This window comes from Clinocottus analis, unplaced genomic scaffold (assembly GCF_023055335.1).
Source record: "Clinocottus analis isolate CAN_PGR_092001 unplaced genomic scaffold, fCliAna1.0.p SCAF_5, whole genome shotgun sequence".
NCBI lineage: Eukaryota > Metazoa > Chordata > Actinopteri > Perciformes > Cottidae > Clinocottus > Clinocottus analis.
Genome location: NW_027176207.1, coordinates 3,770,821 through 3,787,313, shown reverse-complemented (window position 1 = coordinate 3,787,313; position 16,493 = coordinate 3,770,821). Strand labels below are relative to the sequence as shown.

The 16,493-nt window shown below is 44.4% G+C and overlaps 1 protein-coding gene across 5 annotated transcripts in view; it reads left to right on the top strand.

Annotated features, from left to right (window-relative positions):
- The window catches only part of LOC137802274 (protein turtle homolog B-like), a 109,342-nt gene that overhangs the window by 21,623 nt on the left and 71,226 nt on the right, over window positions 1-16,493 (top strand). For all 5 annotated transcript variants that reach the window (XM_068600061.1, XM_068600059.1, XM_068600060.1 and 2 more), the window contains exons 2-3: window positions 1,160-1,351; window positions 13,862-14,008. In XM_068600061.1, the coding sequence (XP_068456162.1) occupies window positions 1,160-1,351; window positions 13,862-14,008 (339 nt within the window). The remainder of the gene's footprint in view (window positions 1-1,159; window positions 1,352-13,861; window positions 14,009-16,493) is intronic.

Sequence of the window (16,493 nt, the reverse complement as noted above, 5' to 3'; positions counted from 1 at the left end):
GCCGCATCGACTGGTAAAATGCTACCGCGCTCATAAAGACAGGCTACATAGTAATTAGCCGGTGGATCGATGCGTGGACCCTCAGACACACGGCTCCACCGGGGCGACTCCGACCGCTGAGCGAACGGAGGGAAACCTTTTTTCCTGCGAAAGGTCAAAGTGTTATTGAACATCAGGTCCATTACTGTCACATTACCTCCTGCATGTTTTCATCCTGTCAGTCGGAATTAGATGGAGAAAAGACTCTGTCGAGATGAATCACATCCATGTGTCTGCGGGTGCCGTTAATCTTCCTCTGCTCCCGGCCCGCTGGCCTTGGCTCTGTATTGGATTTGTCGCCGGCGGTCTTCGCTGCCCGGAGTGATGGAACGTATTGCTCAGCACATGTTTGTGTTAAAACACACACACGCGCACACACACGTAAACTTTCACTCACTTCTCCGGTGTGGAACCCTCTTGCTACATTCCCCTCTAATCTGAACCATCTCTTTTGGCACCGTGGCGTTTCTGTGAAAGCAGGGGAATCGGCTTTCCACCCCTGCCTTGTTTACTTCACGTCGCCTGATGCCACGATAGCCTCCAGATCAGACCAGCGTGGTCGTCTCTGAAAGGTGATAAAAGGAGTGTCAACGCAATTTAGCAACACTAGCTCGCTGTCAAGTACCCCTCAAGGATTAGTGTGCCATTTTTCGGAAACGTGCTTATTGGCTTTCGGGGTAGAGAGTCGGATGAGAAGATGGATTCCACTCCCCAACGTGAAGCCACTTGTCGGTTTGCTTAGCTTAGCACAAGGGTTGGAACCAGCTAACCCGGCTGATCATATAGTCCCTTTTCGCAGCAGCCATTTTGACTTGTGGTAAACACAGGCGTAATTGATCCAGTGAATTATGGTCCCATGCTATTTAGTGTGTGACAGTCATTCCAGTGAGCCAGCGTGCTCAATACCTGGCCCATTTAAATGGAACAGATCCATAATTCATGGCCGCTGTGAAAAGGGCCTATTGTCAAGCGGCCGTCTTCCCACCATGTCATTGCAATACTTAATCGAGGATTGCAACAACTTTTCCTTTGACTAAAGCTCTTCTTTGCTGACTGTTGCCGTTCTCGTTGCCTTGTACAACGCAATGGTTGACCCGTGAATTGCCGTTGACCCCCCCAGGTGCCCACGGAGTGCGAGAGGAGCCCCAGTTTGTGACGTCCCACGCGGGAGAGAACGTCATCCTGGGATGCGACGTGTCCCAACCCCTGAACGGCCAGCCCTACGTGGTGGAGTGGTTCAAGTATGGAATGCCCATCCCCTTCTTCATCAACTTTCGCTTCTACCCTCCTCACGTGGACCCGGAGTACGCCGGTAAGATGCCGAACGCCGTCACATTCACACTCCGATCGGCCGAACATCTCAAGGCCGTTTGAACCTCTGACTGTAGACGGCATCTCTCAGAAGTTCCTCTGTTGCCCAACGGATCTTAAAACTCCCCGTTTGGATCAGCACAAAAGAAAACAAGGGAGCAAATATAACTCTGAGTTCCCTGATCACGTCTTTTTGCCGATTCTAATTGCTCATCGTTGACGATCCATATTGTTGTTTTATTATAGGAGCCGGTCTACGAGGCTCCAGACATTATTTGCCACCGTCCCCAGAAAATCTTAAACTGCTCTAAAGTCGGTGTGAACCATAAACAATTCTAAATGTTATCTTTTTACATGTTTTTTGTTCAGAAAAACACAATTAAAATGATAGGGAAATAAAATATTATATGTTTTTATTGATTAAAACAAATGAATGAAAGCTATGTAGTGAAAACAGCGAATAATTCATCTCTAATATCTATTTTTTACGTTTCTCACTAACACTACATTTTACGAGATTACATGTGGACACAACACATCATTTTAACGTTCACGTTAACATAAAAAATGTCACTAGAAGGAGCTTGAACGCACCATAATGTAAGTGTTTGTTAGCCGTTAGCTGTGCTGCTAGCGTTACTAGCTCCCAATTTACACACGGATTAGTTCTTTACAAGATAACATGATTAGAGATTGGCGACTAGAAAAGCAGAAATGATCATCACACTGAACACCCGGTGCATCTATATTTCACTCTGTGATGGTGAACGTTAAACTGTGTAATTACTACTTATTAATAAAAACTGTATTGTTCTCTGGGGACAGTTATGCAGGAGTTCTCGCATCAATCCAGCTCTTCCAATAACATAATTCATGAGAAAATATTCGGATGGGAACACTGTGTTGTAGGAGCAGTGTGGGATCTTTAAGAAATACCTCGCTGAGTAGTACGACTGTAGCGAGCGAGTCGTAGAGAGAGAGAGAGTGAGTGTGGTGGAGATAAAGAGAGAGAAATGGTGCAAAGGGGTCAGCTGGAGGTCAATGCACAGGGCAGGTTTGGTTTGTCTCTAAATAAACGTTACAGCTCCTCAAAACCAAAGAGTTAACTTCCTTGAACCCTGTTTTTGTTACATTAGGTCGGCATACACAGACATTTTACAACAAGCTATTTTAAATGAATCCGTGCAGCTGAACCAGAGACGGATCATTAATTCAGATTTCAGCGCACTATTTGAAGATTTATACTTTGCCAACAATCACGTCATGATGGTGAAGGCGAGTCAGGGCCACTTTGAACAGAAAATATACAGAAAATTATAATTCAACAGCAATTAATTGGCGATGAAAATGTCATGTCCGGGCTGGGCGATATGGAGGAAATTGAAGATATCATAAAATTCTTTCAACAAATACCTCAATATCAATATTGCGACGGCCGCTGTCGGCTTTTACATATTTACACAATGAGTCTTTTTATAAATGAAATGCATGTGGAGATAATGACTGAGTGGGTAAAGACAAATAATACAAATGCTGAAGTCTCATATTACGATATTGATATACTATTGAAATATTGCCTTGTGTCAGCCCAAGGTGTGTGTGTGTGTGTGTGTGTGTGTGTGTGTGTGTGTTGGGCACAGTAATAACTATTAGTCTTCAGCATAGGACATGACATTTTTGATCCACTCTCTGTTTTGGTGAAAGGGTTCAAATGAAGACATGAAACCATCACCGTCTTGACAACAGCGCTGACTTTGATCAGCGCTGTTCTCCCGTGTCGACTGTAACAAACCTGTTTACTAACTAACAGATTATTCACGTGTCGGGCTCAAGGTGAAGTTTGCCGAGGAGGTGAGAGGGATTTCCCCCCTCGGCCTGCTTTTGATACCCTCCCCTCTGATGATTAGATTTCAGAAATAATCCCCCCCCCCTTCAAAGAGCTTTTATCATGTATTTATTCATGTCATAAAAAATTGAAAGTGAATTTTTCCACGTGTGAGGAGTCAGCGCATGCAGCATCCACACACACGTTGGATCATCCAACGAGTTCAACAGCTTCTGAGCGTGATCCTGTAATAACAATGTCATAAACACGACGGTTGACACCATTTTCTTTTGGCCCTCAGTGAGACACCACACTAATACTTACATCAACTTCATATTCTAAGAGCCAATAAAAAGTAACGAAAAATAAAGCTCCACACAAATGATGACATTTGATGATTAGCTACTACCAATAAAACATAATGTAAACTATACTTATAGAGCAAACTACTAAACCAAAAATGGTAAAAAGGTTTAAAAAAGAGAGGTAAAAATAGAAGATTTGTATTTCTCCATATAATGTATGTTGTATAATGTATAATGTATGTTCACAAATCATCATTAAAAGGCTCTGGGGTTAAATTTAAGAATATTTTCATGCTGAACTATAAGATTATTTCTCAATCTGCTTGATTTTACAGGATTTTCTTGAGAACTGGGAAACTTTAATGTCTCTAATATTATGTTAAGATTGGTATCACAAAAAGCCCTTCATAATACGAGATTATTTCTTTATATCTCTATTAGTTAGTCTAGGAAATGTCCATTTTAAAGTGGGATTTTTGCTCTCACAATTTAAGTCCAATCGTCTGAAGTAGAGTGTAATATCCACTTGTCTCTAGTCATCACTTTTAGGAAAGTGTACGTTAGATAGATTACATCGTGTAAATGATTGTGACAATACCTGCCAAGTTGACTCTAATTAGCAACACCGGGCCATCGGCACGGCGGAGACTAATCTTCTGGTGTGATTGAAAGGCAGCCCATTGATCTGCCGCTGTCTGCATCAGATACAGGAAAAGCTTTAAAGGCCTTTACATCCCACCTGCCTGCGTCCCGCAGCAGGAAGGAAAATAGCGGGTCTGGGAGACTGTGGCAAGAATACTCGAGCTCTCATGCATCCTCACACACTCTGTCCTGATTGATTAGATCACCGGGTTTCAGAAGCTTTCAGTTAGAGTTACAGAATCCTGACCGCAGCAAAAAGAGCAGCAGGATGCGAATGCAACCCCAAGTCCCCGAGGACGGCAACAATCGCACCACTAAGCGGGACAGCCTCAACCAAACCAGTTCATTTATAAGTTAGACTCATGGTAGGTTGGGCTTCAATACCATTTTAATCATCCCGATCTTTTCAAACGCCGCTTAACAATGTCATTCAGTTCAGCTTTCAACATCTGCAAGTAACTTAAAGTCAAAGGCTCGCCAGTGGTCCCTTCATAGTTTGGTCAGATGACACATGGTTCAAACTGGTTCTTTACCCCCGTACAAGGCATTGTTGGCCTTGTTGAATTAGCCAAACATTCATAGAGTGATGTTTCTTTGTACAGACACCGATTGGCTGAGAGCGCATCACCCAGACAACAGCCTAAAGTTTCATTTCTGCCGCTCTGTAATAAAGGTTAATTAATGACACTGCTGCCAGCAACGTTTGTCATTTTAACTGGTGAGAGACAGCCCGCGCAGGCTAAAAACAGCCTGCCGATGTTACTTATATTGCGCTCTCTCAATAGTAGGAGACAGACAATAAAAGGAGCTTCATGTATTTTGTGTATTTTGCCATTTGGAACCATAACCAGGATGTAATTGAATTGAAACCTGTGCAGCGCTGATCTGAAGACCAGAATCCACATTTTAAGTCCCAGTGAGACAGAAGTCTGAGTGCGTCTTGCTTCTGAGCTGCGAAATGAGATGTTTGATCGCCGTACATTTAGGAATCAGATTCAAATCAAATACTTCGCAGTTGATTGGATCGCTAAAAAGTGGGCTGGGTTAGAGTTTAGCAACTTTTAGCTTCACACACACACACACTTCCGTCACCTGTTGTTGGATCGGGAAAACACAGGGAGGAAGTTGTGCTTGGAAATTCTTCTCTCCGTCTTTTCGGTCCTACGAGACGATCCAGACGATTCATCTCGCCGTTTCAAAGCGCAGGAGTGAAATATGTGAAGTTGTTGAGCATCAACCAGCCACTGTGCTTCACTGTGACATCATGGAATGAAGTCACAGGTCACAGCCAAAGAGCTGCTGAGACGCAGAGAGGCTCGCATTGTGCCCTCTTTAGATCGGGGTGATGGAGGGTTCGTGAGTGGAGCCAACCACAGGGGCACTGTTTCCTAGTCACCCGTCTGCCCTTCTGTCTCAAACAAGCCTTTGTCTCGGCTTTTTTTTATCGAGAGGAGGAAGGAGAAAACATCCTGGAGAGTAGAGGAAGCGGACAACTGAAACATTTCCATGAGAACCAGTAGAAGGAAGAGATGGACATATGGTGAGAGTCACGCAGGAAGAGAGCAATAGAAATTGAAGATGGAACTGGAAATGGAGGGACAGAAAATTTTTTTACACTACCGTTCAAAAGTTTGGGGTCACCCAGACAAATGTTCAGTTTCTTTGCAAGTTCTGGCATCGAATGTCCTTCATTTCTAAGAACAAGAACAGACCGAAGAGTTTTTGAGAGCTTAATAAAACCCACAAACGTGATGCTTCTGATCCTCAACTAGCTGAATGGAAGAACAGTTTTATAGCTTCTCTCACCAGCAGAGCTGTTTTCAGCTGTGTGACATCACTGCACAAGACTTTTCAAGGGTTTTCTACTCATCCATTAGTCTTCTAAACACAATGTACCATCAGAACACTGATAGCTGCTGGAAATGGGCCTTTATACACCTCTGTAGATATTTCATTTAAAACCAGTTTAAAAACCAGACGTTTCCACCTACAATAGTCATTTACCACATCAACAATGTGCAGAGTGTATTTCTGGTTAATTTAATGTTATCTTCATTGAAAAAAGCAGTGCTTTTCTTTGAAAATTAAGGACATTTCTAAGCGATCCCAAACATTTGAACGGTAGTGGATAAGAAACAGCAGGAAGTCGTCCCAGATTACATTGTTGAATGCCCGCCTTATTATCGTAGTAGATCTCCAAGCTGGTCCCGAATGGTTACTTGACCTAGCAGACGTTCACTGAAGCTAATAAATCTGCCTAAGTTAGGTCGAATCCGGGAGCTTAGTCATTTTTCTAAAGGCTGGTTTTCTTTCTAACGAGCTTCCGATCACTGGAAACCGTCCGTTCTCGAACCGGCTCTCGCTCGATCGGTGCGTCTCTATACAGAGCTGTTCTTCTCAAACAAACAGACCGACATTTCTCTTCCCGGTGGAAACTGACTGCATGTAGGACAGTTAATAAACGTGAAGTAATATGTATGAGAATGTGTCTTGTCAGTACCGCGGCCTTTGATGGTACCACTGCAGCGCTAACAAGCCGACCCGCAGCACCAGGCGACCTCGTGTGAAGTTTTTTGAAAATGTGGACCCAAGGCGAGGTCCTCTGATGTTATCACAGCGACTGTCAGTCACGAGGAGTGCGGCTCCGTGACAGGCTGCCATGCGCTGACTGCAGGAAGCCGATAGAAGAGACGAGGAGCGGGGCCGGGCTGACGGTCCAAGGAACAGCTGGACTTGTGTCATAATTACTCCAATGATCTGAAGTCCAGCTGACGGCTGCTTTTGTTGCCACAGGGACACTGCTTCTCGTCAGTCATTACAGTATTCCATGGACACACTGCAGGCTGTGTTCCAACTGTGAATTGAAGAGGGATTTAAATTTGTCTGGTCCAATGTATCATCTGACCTTTCTTTTTTTTTTATCCAAACTGAAATATCTCAATGACTTGAGTCGTTACCCGGCTCCAAAAAACAAAAGTAAAATACCTGCAAACTCCTGTAGGTCTTAAAATGTGGGGCCTGCAATGACATTGACATCAATATTAGGATATGTTTGCATTTAATGAACACATTGAAATATGCATACTAGCTGTACATTTCCTATGTCAGCCTGGCTGTATATAAATTCAGTGCCGGTGCAATATTTTATATTTTGGGTAATATTGACATCTGACTTGCAATAATTTGCTGAGAGAAAACATGGACGAAAAACGGACGTTTGTGTGGCAAGTCTCTAAGCTTCTGAATCATCTACAGAGGACCGAGCGCATATAATTAAAAATACAACACTTTGGAAAAAAAATCGTGTTTAGACATTTTGAGGATCCTTGTTAAAAAAGACAAGAAGGAGCAATGTTGTTACAGCAGCATCGTGGTTCAGTTATTGCGTCTTGGAATTGGAATAACCCTTCCATTGCACTTTTTTTATCCGTGTCAAATATATTTATACAGACAGTATATATGTTTTCCAAGTTTCCGAGTACCATGAAATGCAGCGTAACTCGGCTAAAAGTGGTTTCTCGAGCAGCAACAGTAATGTTCACAACAGCAAACAGTAGCCTAGTTCACAAGAATTTGTAAGTTAAGCTCAACAGTTAGCCTACTTTACACACCGTGCTTGTGTATGTGTATGCTTGTTGAACAGGTGTATTGATAGATTATTGTCTTCATACCTGTAAAAATCTGTATTGCATCTTCATTGCAGTAGCGAGCGTCGTTGCCGCCTGGTTCCCTTCGCTGTCTCCTCCTCCTCCTCCTCCTCCTCCTCCGCCTTTCTGATCCGCTGTGCTCTGACTTCCCTGTGTGACTTCACCCAGAGCCGAATGTGCAGTCAGACCGTTTTCTTTTTTCACCTGACACAGACTGTATGTCAGCTGCAACATCACACGTGTCGATAGACTTGATTGAGTTGTGAGACCTCTTGAGACCGGAGTAAGCACACGGAAAAGTTGACGGGTGACTTTCAAAAAGAACAATTTGGTCTTTAACCCTCTGAGCCTCGAGCCGTTTTGGGGCGTTTTTATGCTCCTTTTACTCTCTGTGACCTGGAATTGCTCTGCAATACAAAAGTCCTGCACCTCTTTGGAAACAGTACAGTCATGGCTAGAAGTAGGGATGCATGTATTGTGTGCAGTGCAACACTGTCACCATGCCATAAAACCTTAGAAAGAAGAAAAGAAAAATTTCTCTGATAATATATATATTTTTTAATTAGAAAACAATGGAATCCATACATACAACATTTCTCCGAGTTACATTGGTAACATGTACGCTCTGTATTCATGGGACTATTTACATATTTACAAACTCTACTTCTGACCTCTCCTGTCCCCAATGCACTGTGTTCATGGGGCTGCAGTTCAATGGCCTCAGATGAATCAGTCCTCGTTGCACTGAGGAGTGCAGAATGAAACGCTTCTATAGGGTGTTTGGCGATTGTTTCAAGAACTCATGCTTTTCAACCCTGCCAGCAGTGAATCACTGTCTGTTTTCTGAAGAGTTGCATATATAAATATGCATGCAACAAGTAAAAAGAGCTCTCGAATATCCTGTCGTGTTCGCTCTGATCGGTACATACTCCTCCAAAAAGAACGGAAACGGAGGCTGTTTGAAGTGATTAATTACTGCTGTGGGCTTTTGCTCGGCTTAATTCACCACCAGTGGACTTGTGGCTTTCATGAAGTTTGCCCAACCTGTGTTCTGTGTGTGATAATGACATAATTGCTACTGAAAGCAGTTAAGCAAGAATGAATGGAAAACAAAGCCAAAGGGAACGTGGAGTGTTCTTTTTAAATGCCACCAAAGCCCTTTAGTGGCTCCTCACCTCAGTCAATAGTAACTCCGACTGAACCGTCAAAAGGACTTAAAGGTCCAGTGTGTCATTTTGATGCTGTAGGAAAATTGGAAGTACGCTATTGCAATAGTATATGGTATATATACTGAATAGCTGAAAAGTAATACAGTATTAGTATACCCTCAATGTTACGAGGGAAAGTAATCATAATACATTACCCTTTCACCAGCCCTGGGACAGTTACACTGAGAGCTTGTGACCACATCACGACGTCATGACTTTGGATGTACAGTCAGAGCTAACAGACCTGGGATAATGAGGCTCGTCCTCAAAGCAAATGTGTGCGCTTGAGACATAACCCTGCCAGCAAATTGTGTGATTAAAATATTTAACACAGGCAAACGCCGCGCTTAAAGTGTTTGCCTAATTGGCCTGTTCTGACAATAGATAGTCGATGTAATGTTTTTTTCAAGGTTTAGTTTTCCTGAGGAGGGATAGCTGCCTCCCTGCAGGCCTCCTCTCTGCAACAGGAGGGGGGGGGTTGCACAACATCAACATCGTCCATGCTTTGAATCTGACAGGCCGGCAAGTTCTGATGAGTAATATACTCTGTTCAGCCACACTAATGTATGGAGGCCCATTTCCGCCACTTAAAAAAAAGTCATAAAAAGTCATAATTATGACAACAACAAACAAGAAAAGTCATAAAAGTTTTTTTTGTGTGGCGGAAATGGGTTTTTCCTTACTAACGCCATCTGCATGACAGCTTTATTCTCTGCTGGATGGACCATGTGTTTTGCAATGGGGATCCCTGGTGCTATTATAGTCAGCCTGCTCTGACATCCAGGAGCATCTCTGGCATTTAAAGAAAGGAGGGAAGTGAAGACATTGTGTTCGAAATCATGGATTTCTGCACACACGTCTGTCCACGACGGAGCTCACATACTACCCAACCCATCAGCCTAATATTCATTTTGCTCCTTTATGACTAAGCATAGAGCTCTTTCCATCCCATAAATATAGGAAAACACGTCAATGAGCAATGCGTATTACCATAAACACACACACTGAGCCATGCACTATAGGCCTATTTGTGAGTCGTTTTACAGAGCAGAGGAATGCAGAATGTATTTAGAGATGGACTGAGACATTAGTTGCTCATTGGTTTTGGTCTTTTCATGGAATTTATTGATTATATAACATTCATACCAGCTTAATCCTTTAATCTGGTGGACAAATCCACCAGTTGCTGTTGGAAAACCAACACATTTGGCCACCCTGGTGCACAAACAATGGATGTGTTGATATATGTAAATGACATTAAATCGACCGTGATCAGATTTTTCTCCATCCCGTGTTTACCTTCCTTAAATCTCCCCATCACTGCTAATATATATCCTTTAGCGTGAGCATAGGCTGTCGGGCAAATGACAACTTACTGACGTGAAAACAAGAACAAGACCTGCATTCATACACTTAAAAATAGCTCGACACATTTCCAGCTGTCAAGAGGTGTTAAAAATGTATCCGGCTTCAGTGAACACAGAGCCAACGAAAAGCATCACAACCCTGACGCCATGTTGACTGAGCAGTGTGACGAACAAGGAGGACGTGACCTCAGAGGGCCACAGAGCAGGGAGGCCATGCCATCAACCGGTGGGAGATATCGTACACATCATTATATGGTGTCGTTCGACCTCTCACTGAGCAGTGCTTTCACAATGTTAAGCAGCTTTGACACATTTATATTCGCATTAAATGCTCCCCAATTTTACCTGGGAATCCCAGACCAATGATGAAAATATAGAAACACATGTAAAAGTGTGGGATGAAAAGATGAATAGCATCTCACGTTTTTAAGTTCATTTTTTATTTTCTTTCTGGAGACCTGTCACCAGATGGACACACTTGGTCACAGACGCACATTTATTAAACACACAACGCAGCTCCTGTGGTGGCAGGGTCGGCCGCAAAGTAAACAAACAGCTGTAGATCATTTGAAGTCCATGATCAACTTCCTCAAGACACTTTCATCATTCGTTGTGCAGATATTTTTAATCCAGTATATAAGAAGATGGATGCTGGCGTCGTGACGTCAACCGTTGGTTTGTGGACTACGTGTTTTATGCCTCGTGTTTTGTAATTTTGGCAATCGTCATCTTGGTGTTGCGCAACCGGTGAGCAGAAGTGCCCATATATGTATTGAATCATGGCTCCTTGGTGACTTAACAGTGACGCCTGAAGTGAAGGATCACCATTGCTTCATCCTGTTACATTTCACAACTTGCAGTTTCTCACCCATGGTCCACCCACACAGGTGTTTCCACTCGTGTTACCTAATTGGACCTCTTCTCAGACTGTGTGGGCGCGTACAAACTGTGCTTCCTCGCTCTCTTTAGATTCGTTGCATCTGTCATTGCGGCACAATCCACACCTCATGTCATTATTATTATTATTACTAGATTATAGAGATTAGTGACATCCATTGATTCAATGATGCAAAGTGTAAAGAATGATTCATGATGTTATTTTCATACAGGGTCAGTACCATGTTCCCAAGGTTCTATGTACCCTGGGTCCTATGTTCCAAGGATCCTATGTTCCCATCTTCCCATGGTCCCATGTTCCCAAGGCCTTATATTTACAGGGCCCTATGTTCCCAGGATCCCATGTTCCCAGTGTCTTATGTTCCCAGTGCCTTATTTTCCCAGTGTCTTATGTTCCCAGTGTCCCATGTTCCCAGCATCCTAGGTTCCCAGTGTCTTATGTTCCCACGATCCCATGTTCCTAGTGTCTTATCTTCCCAATGTCCCATGTTCCCAGGGCCTTATATTTACAGGGCCCTATGTTCCCAGGGTCCTATGTTCCAAGTGTTTTATGTTCCTAGTGTCTTATGTTCCCAGGATCCCATGTTCCCAGTGTCTTATGTTCCCAGTGTCTTATGTTCCCAGTGTCTTATTTTCCCAGTGTCTTATTTTCCCAGTGTCCCATGTTCCCAGTGTCCCATGTTCCCAGCATCCTAGGTTCCCAGTGTCTTATGTTCCCACGATCCCATGTTCCCAGTGTCTTATCTTCCCAATGTCCCATGTTCCTATGGTCCTATGTTCCCAGTATCTTATGTTCCCAGAGTCCTATGTTCCCAGTGTCCCATGTTCCCAGTGTCCTATGTTCCCAGTGTCCTATGTTCCCAGTGTCAGATGGTCCCAGGATCCTATGTTTTCAGTATCTTATGGTCCCATGTTCCCATTATCGTATGTTCCCAGTATCATATGTTCCCAGTATCTTATGTTCCCATGGTCCTATGTTCCCAAGATCCTATGTTTCCAGGATCCTATGTTTCCAGGATCCTATGTTTCCAGGATCCTATGTTCCCAGTGTCTTATGTTCCCAGTGTCCCATGTTCCCAGTGTCTTATGTTCCCAGTGTCTTATGTTCCCAGTATCTTATGTTTCCAGTGTCTTATGTTCCCAGTATCTTATGTTTCCAGTATCTTATGTTCCCAGTATCTTATGTTTCCAGTGTCTTATGTTTCCAGGGTCCTATGTGGCCAGGATCCTAAAGCGAAGGGCCATGTGTGAAAATGACGCACCACTTGCTTTCACACAGAAAGAGAACAGCACCCTGTGTTTATACAGACACACTCGCGCATGATTTCTTCTTCATTACATTGAATACATCAAGTCCAGATAAAAGGACACCCACTGCTGTTTGGACACGTTGTTTAGCCTCAGACAAAGAGAGGAATGGAGGGGGAATCAAAGGGCATGTACACAGCGGTGGATAGTGAAGCCTACATAGATACATCTGTATACTAAAAGCATAGTTCACACTCAATAATTAACATGGAGTGTCTTTCTCAGCTCATCCCAGTCGGCCGAGAGAGGAGACAGACATGGTTGGAAGCTGGACAAATATAATCTGATATATAAATAGCCTAACCAGGACGGACGGGGACACACACACACACACACATACACACACAAACATCACTTTGACCGTCTACCTCAACTCAACTCACTGAGGCAGCCGCCAATGCAGCTGATATATATTTACCTGGCGTGTCATGCTGCAGAGGGGATTTAGTAGGGCGAAATACAAATTAGTCAGGAATACCCTTAAAGTGGAGCGGACTAAGGGGGCGAGGGGATTAATGAAGGATAGCAAGGCTTTGAAAACACCGACGTTTTGAGCCGGCGCGCGCTCCCTGAAAGCCCTTTGTTTAGCCCTTATTGCCAGTCGCCATCTGTTATGATCTAGTTGCCAGATTGCCCCGAGCGACATCATCAATCCCCCCCTGCCCCCCGCCCCCCGCTATCCCCTCCCTCCCTCCCCCTCCCCCCCCCCCCCCCTCCACCCCTCAGCTTTTGATCTGTAAAAGTAAGCCGTTGCAGACTCTGCCGTACTCACCGAGTCGCTATCTGTTCTGACGGCTCGTTGGCTCCTGCGTAACCCCGAGGCTCCCTCCGCTGTCACGCGGGCCACTTCCCACTCCTCAAAGGAAGCAACGACCTGTCCTCGCCTCGGCGCGTCTCCAAAATAGACATAGCGCACACACACACACACACACACACACACACTAGCTTAAGTGACAGATTTCTCTGTGCGGATGCAGCTGCAGCCGGTCTCCCACTTTGATGTTGTGAGGCTCTTTAACCGCGCGGCAGAAGAACAGGCCTGCGCTGCGATGTGGCCCCCTGACGCCGACTCTCTGTGATCCCTGCATATTTATATCCGAGCCTGTTCAAAGGTTGATTTACTCTTTAACATTCACCCGTCGTTTTCCTCTCCTCCTCGTCCGTTCACCTCTCACCTGCTCCTTCCCCCGTCTCCTTCATTTTCCCTCATTAAACCCAAACCCACCCCGTCCCTCCTCGCCTCTCCGCTCGTCCTCCTTTTTCTGCGCTGACACGTCATCTCCTCGTGTCTCTCTCTCTCTCTCTCGTCCAGGCCGGGCCAGTCTGCACGGCAAGTCCTCCCTGCGGATAGAGAACGTGCGCTCAGACGACCAGGGCTGGTATGAGTGTAAGGTGCTGATGCTGGAGCAGCAGTATGACACCTTCCACAACGGCAGCTGGGTGCATCTGACCGTCAACGGTGAGTTCCCATGAGCACGCTTTACTCCCGCTGTCCAACACAAACAGATAAAGGAAAAAGAAAAACCTAATGATTTGCTGTTATACTGTAAATAAGCCAGTTTGAATCTATAATTATTTATTAATTCAGTCATAAAGACAGCTGTTAACCAAAGTGAAATTAATTGAAATGAGCCGTCTGTGTTCGTAAAAAAGAACTCCCACTCTGTTTCTTTGGTCCAAACACATCCTACAGAGTGGGGTGTCCTCTCTTTATGTTTCAGGAAATTTCCGGTTTTTCATGTTTCAAGCCAAATAAATGTGGCACGTCCGCTTGCCCTCGAGGGGGAACTGATAAGAAGTTGGAGGTCAAAGGTCACTGTGACCTCACAGAGCACGTTTTTGGCCGTAATTTAGGGAAAAGCTAATTAGGGCAATTTCACACAAAGGATGAAGTGATGACATTTTGGACAGACACATAAACTGCAACTTGACTGACTGGATCAAGGCGTACAACTGTGAGGCGCCAGTTCTAGTTTGCATATAATATATCAATAATTCAAGTTGACTAAATATGTTGGAACCAAGAACTCAGGCATTTGGATCAAGTAGCCTGTTAAGAAAATATGTCATATTTGATGAGTATCTGCAGTCCAATGCATCCGATATTTATTGAAACAACATTGAAGTGAACATTTGGGGATGACTCTGTATCAGCAGACATCCTATGATGACGGACTCAGAGCGCTTGAAAAAATTGTTATTGGTCTATAACTGTTGATTATTTATCACCCAAGATACCAAACAAGCTTTGATGCTTCTGTCTCTGCCTGCCTGTATCGCTTGTCAGAGCCTAAGATGACTGTAAATTACTTTTTTGGTCCCTGTATAGTCCAAAACCCAAATATATTCTCAAATTCTCAACCAAAATGTCGGCTGCAATCAGAGCATTAGAATATGAAACTAAAACAATATTTTCCTGGGCAAACTGTCAAGTAACCACGAGGTGAAAGCTTGAATCCCCACTTGGCTTCATTGTTAGTGGCGTCTCACCGTCACCACGAGAACACAACCTCCCCCTCCACGCTCTGTCAGCGACGTCTCCCCGGAGAGGAGTGTCAAACCAGCAACCCGCACAGGTGTGAGCCCAGAATATTGTTGCCTGCAGTCGGTAGCTCGAGCGCTCACCGAGACACTTCATCAGACGGCATACGATGGCGCCGGTTGCTGCGGCAACAGACACACTAGATACGGTCGCGCACACGTGGTCACGGTGCATTAGCTCGGTTTCATCAGTGTTGCTCTTTGACTTCTCCCTGCCTCCCTCTCTCTCTTTCTCTCTCTCTCCCTCCACCAGAAGTGCTTAAAAGGCCTCCGGCCTCCTCCTCTGCCTTTTTTGTTCCTCATTCTGCCTCCACGTCCATCACTCCTCTGCTGTCCTTCAGCGTCTTGGTGGCACTTTTATTCGGACATGCGGTGGTGCTGGTTGAGGGCTGACTGGGTTGCTGGTTCTACCAACATGTTGAGGTCAACTTTGGTCACAGATGTGCTGACATGGGAATAAAAGGACACTGGAGTTGGCAGTTTGTAGAGGTGTCAAACCAAAAAATAATAGCCAATGGATTAAACAATTAAGTAAATGGACCCGTACAGCACTTTTCTTGTCTTCCGACCACTCAAAGTGCTTTAACGCTACATGACATCATTCATCCATTCACACGCTGATGGGAGGAGCCACCATGCGAGGTGCCACATCAGTATTTTTAACCATTCATACAACGTAGGCGCAGCTACGGGAGCACTTTTAGGGTTAAGTGTCTTACTCAAGAACACATCGACATGGGCTCGTGGAATCGGGGATCGAACCGCCGATTCCTCTGATTGAAGGACAACCCTGCTTACCACTGAGCCATAGTCGTCCTGAAATAAATATAAGTAATAAATATGTGACATATTCCAAAATGCTTATTGTATCCGCACAGATTCAACCAATCCCAACCCGCAGATTTTCACTAGGAGTCCAGTTTTAAAACATGATCCCGCCTCAAGGCTACACAAATTGTTTGAACCCTGAGACTTGTATTTAAGTGAGGAGATGGTCCTGAAGTAAAAGACATTGTTGTGTTTGTGGAGGACTTTCTGGTGTTTCAGCTGCTTCCTGAAAATAAATAAATAAATAGAAGCTAAATGTCCGTGAGGAAGCAGCCAGTGTGGGTGGGAGGTCAATACGAGAGCAGAGTTACAGCGTACCAATAGGGCCCGGATATTTATTTTTCACCAGAAATGTTACGCTTGATGTGGAAGTAAAAAAAAAAAAAAGAAGATGGTTGCACCCTGTTGGTTTCTAGTTTCACTGAGTCTTTGCATGCTTGCATGCAGCCAATGATTGTTAGTCGGTGACCACTCAATAGGCCGGCAATGGCAGCCACACGCGCCCTCCTGGCCGAGCATCGGGAGCGGTGACCCGTATGATGCAACGGCAGAAAGCCTTCACAGAGTCTCGCTTC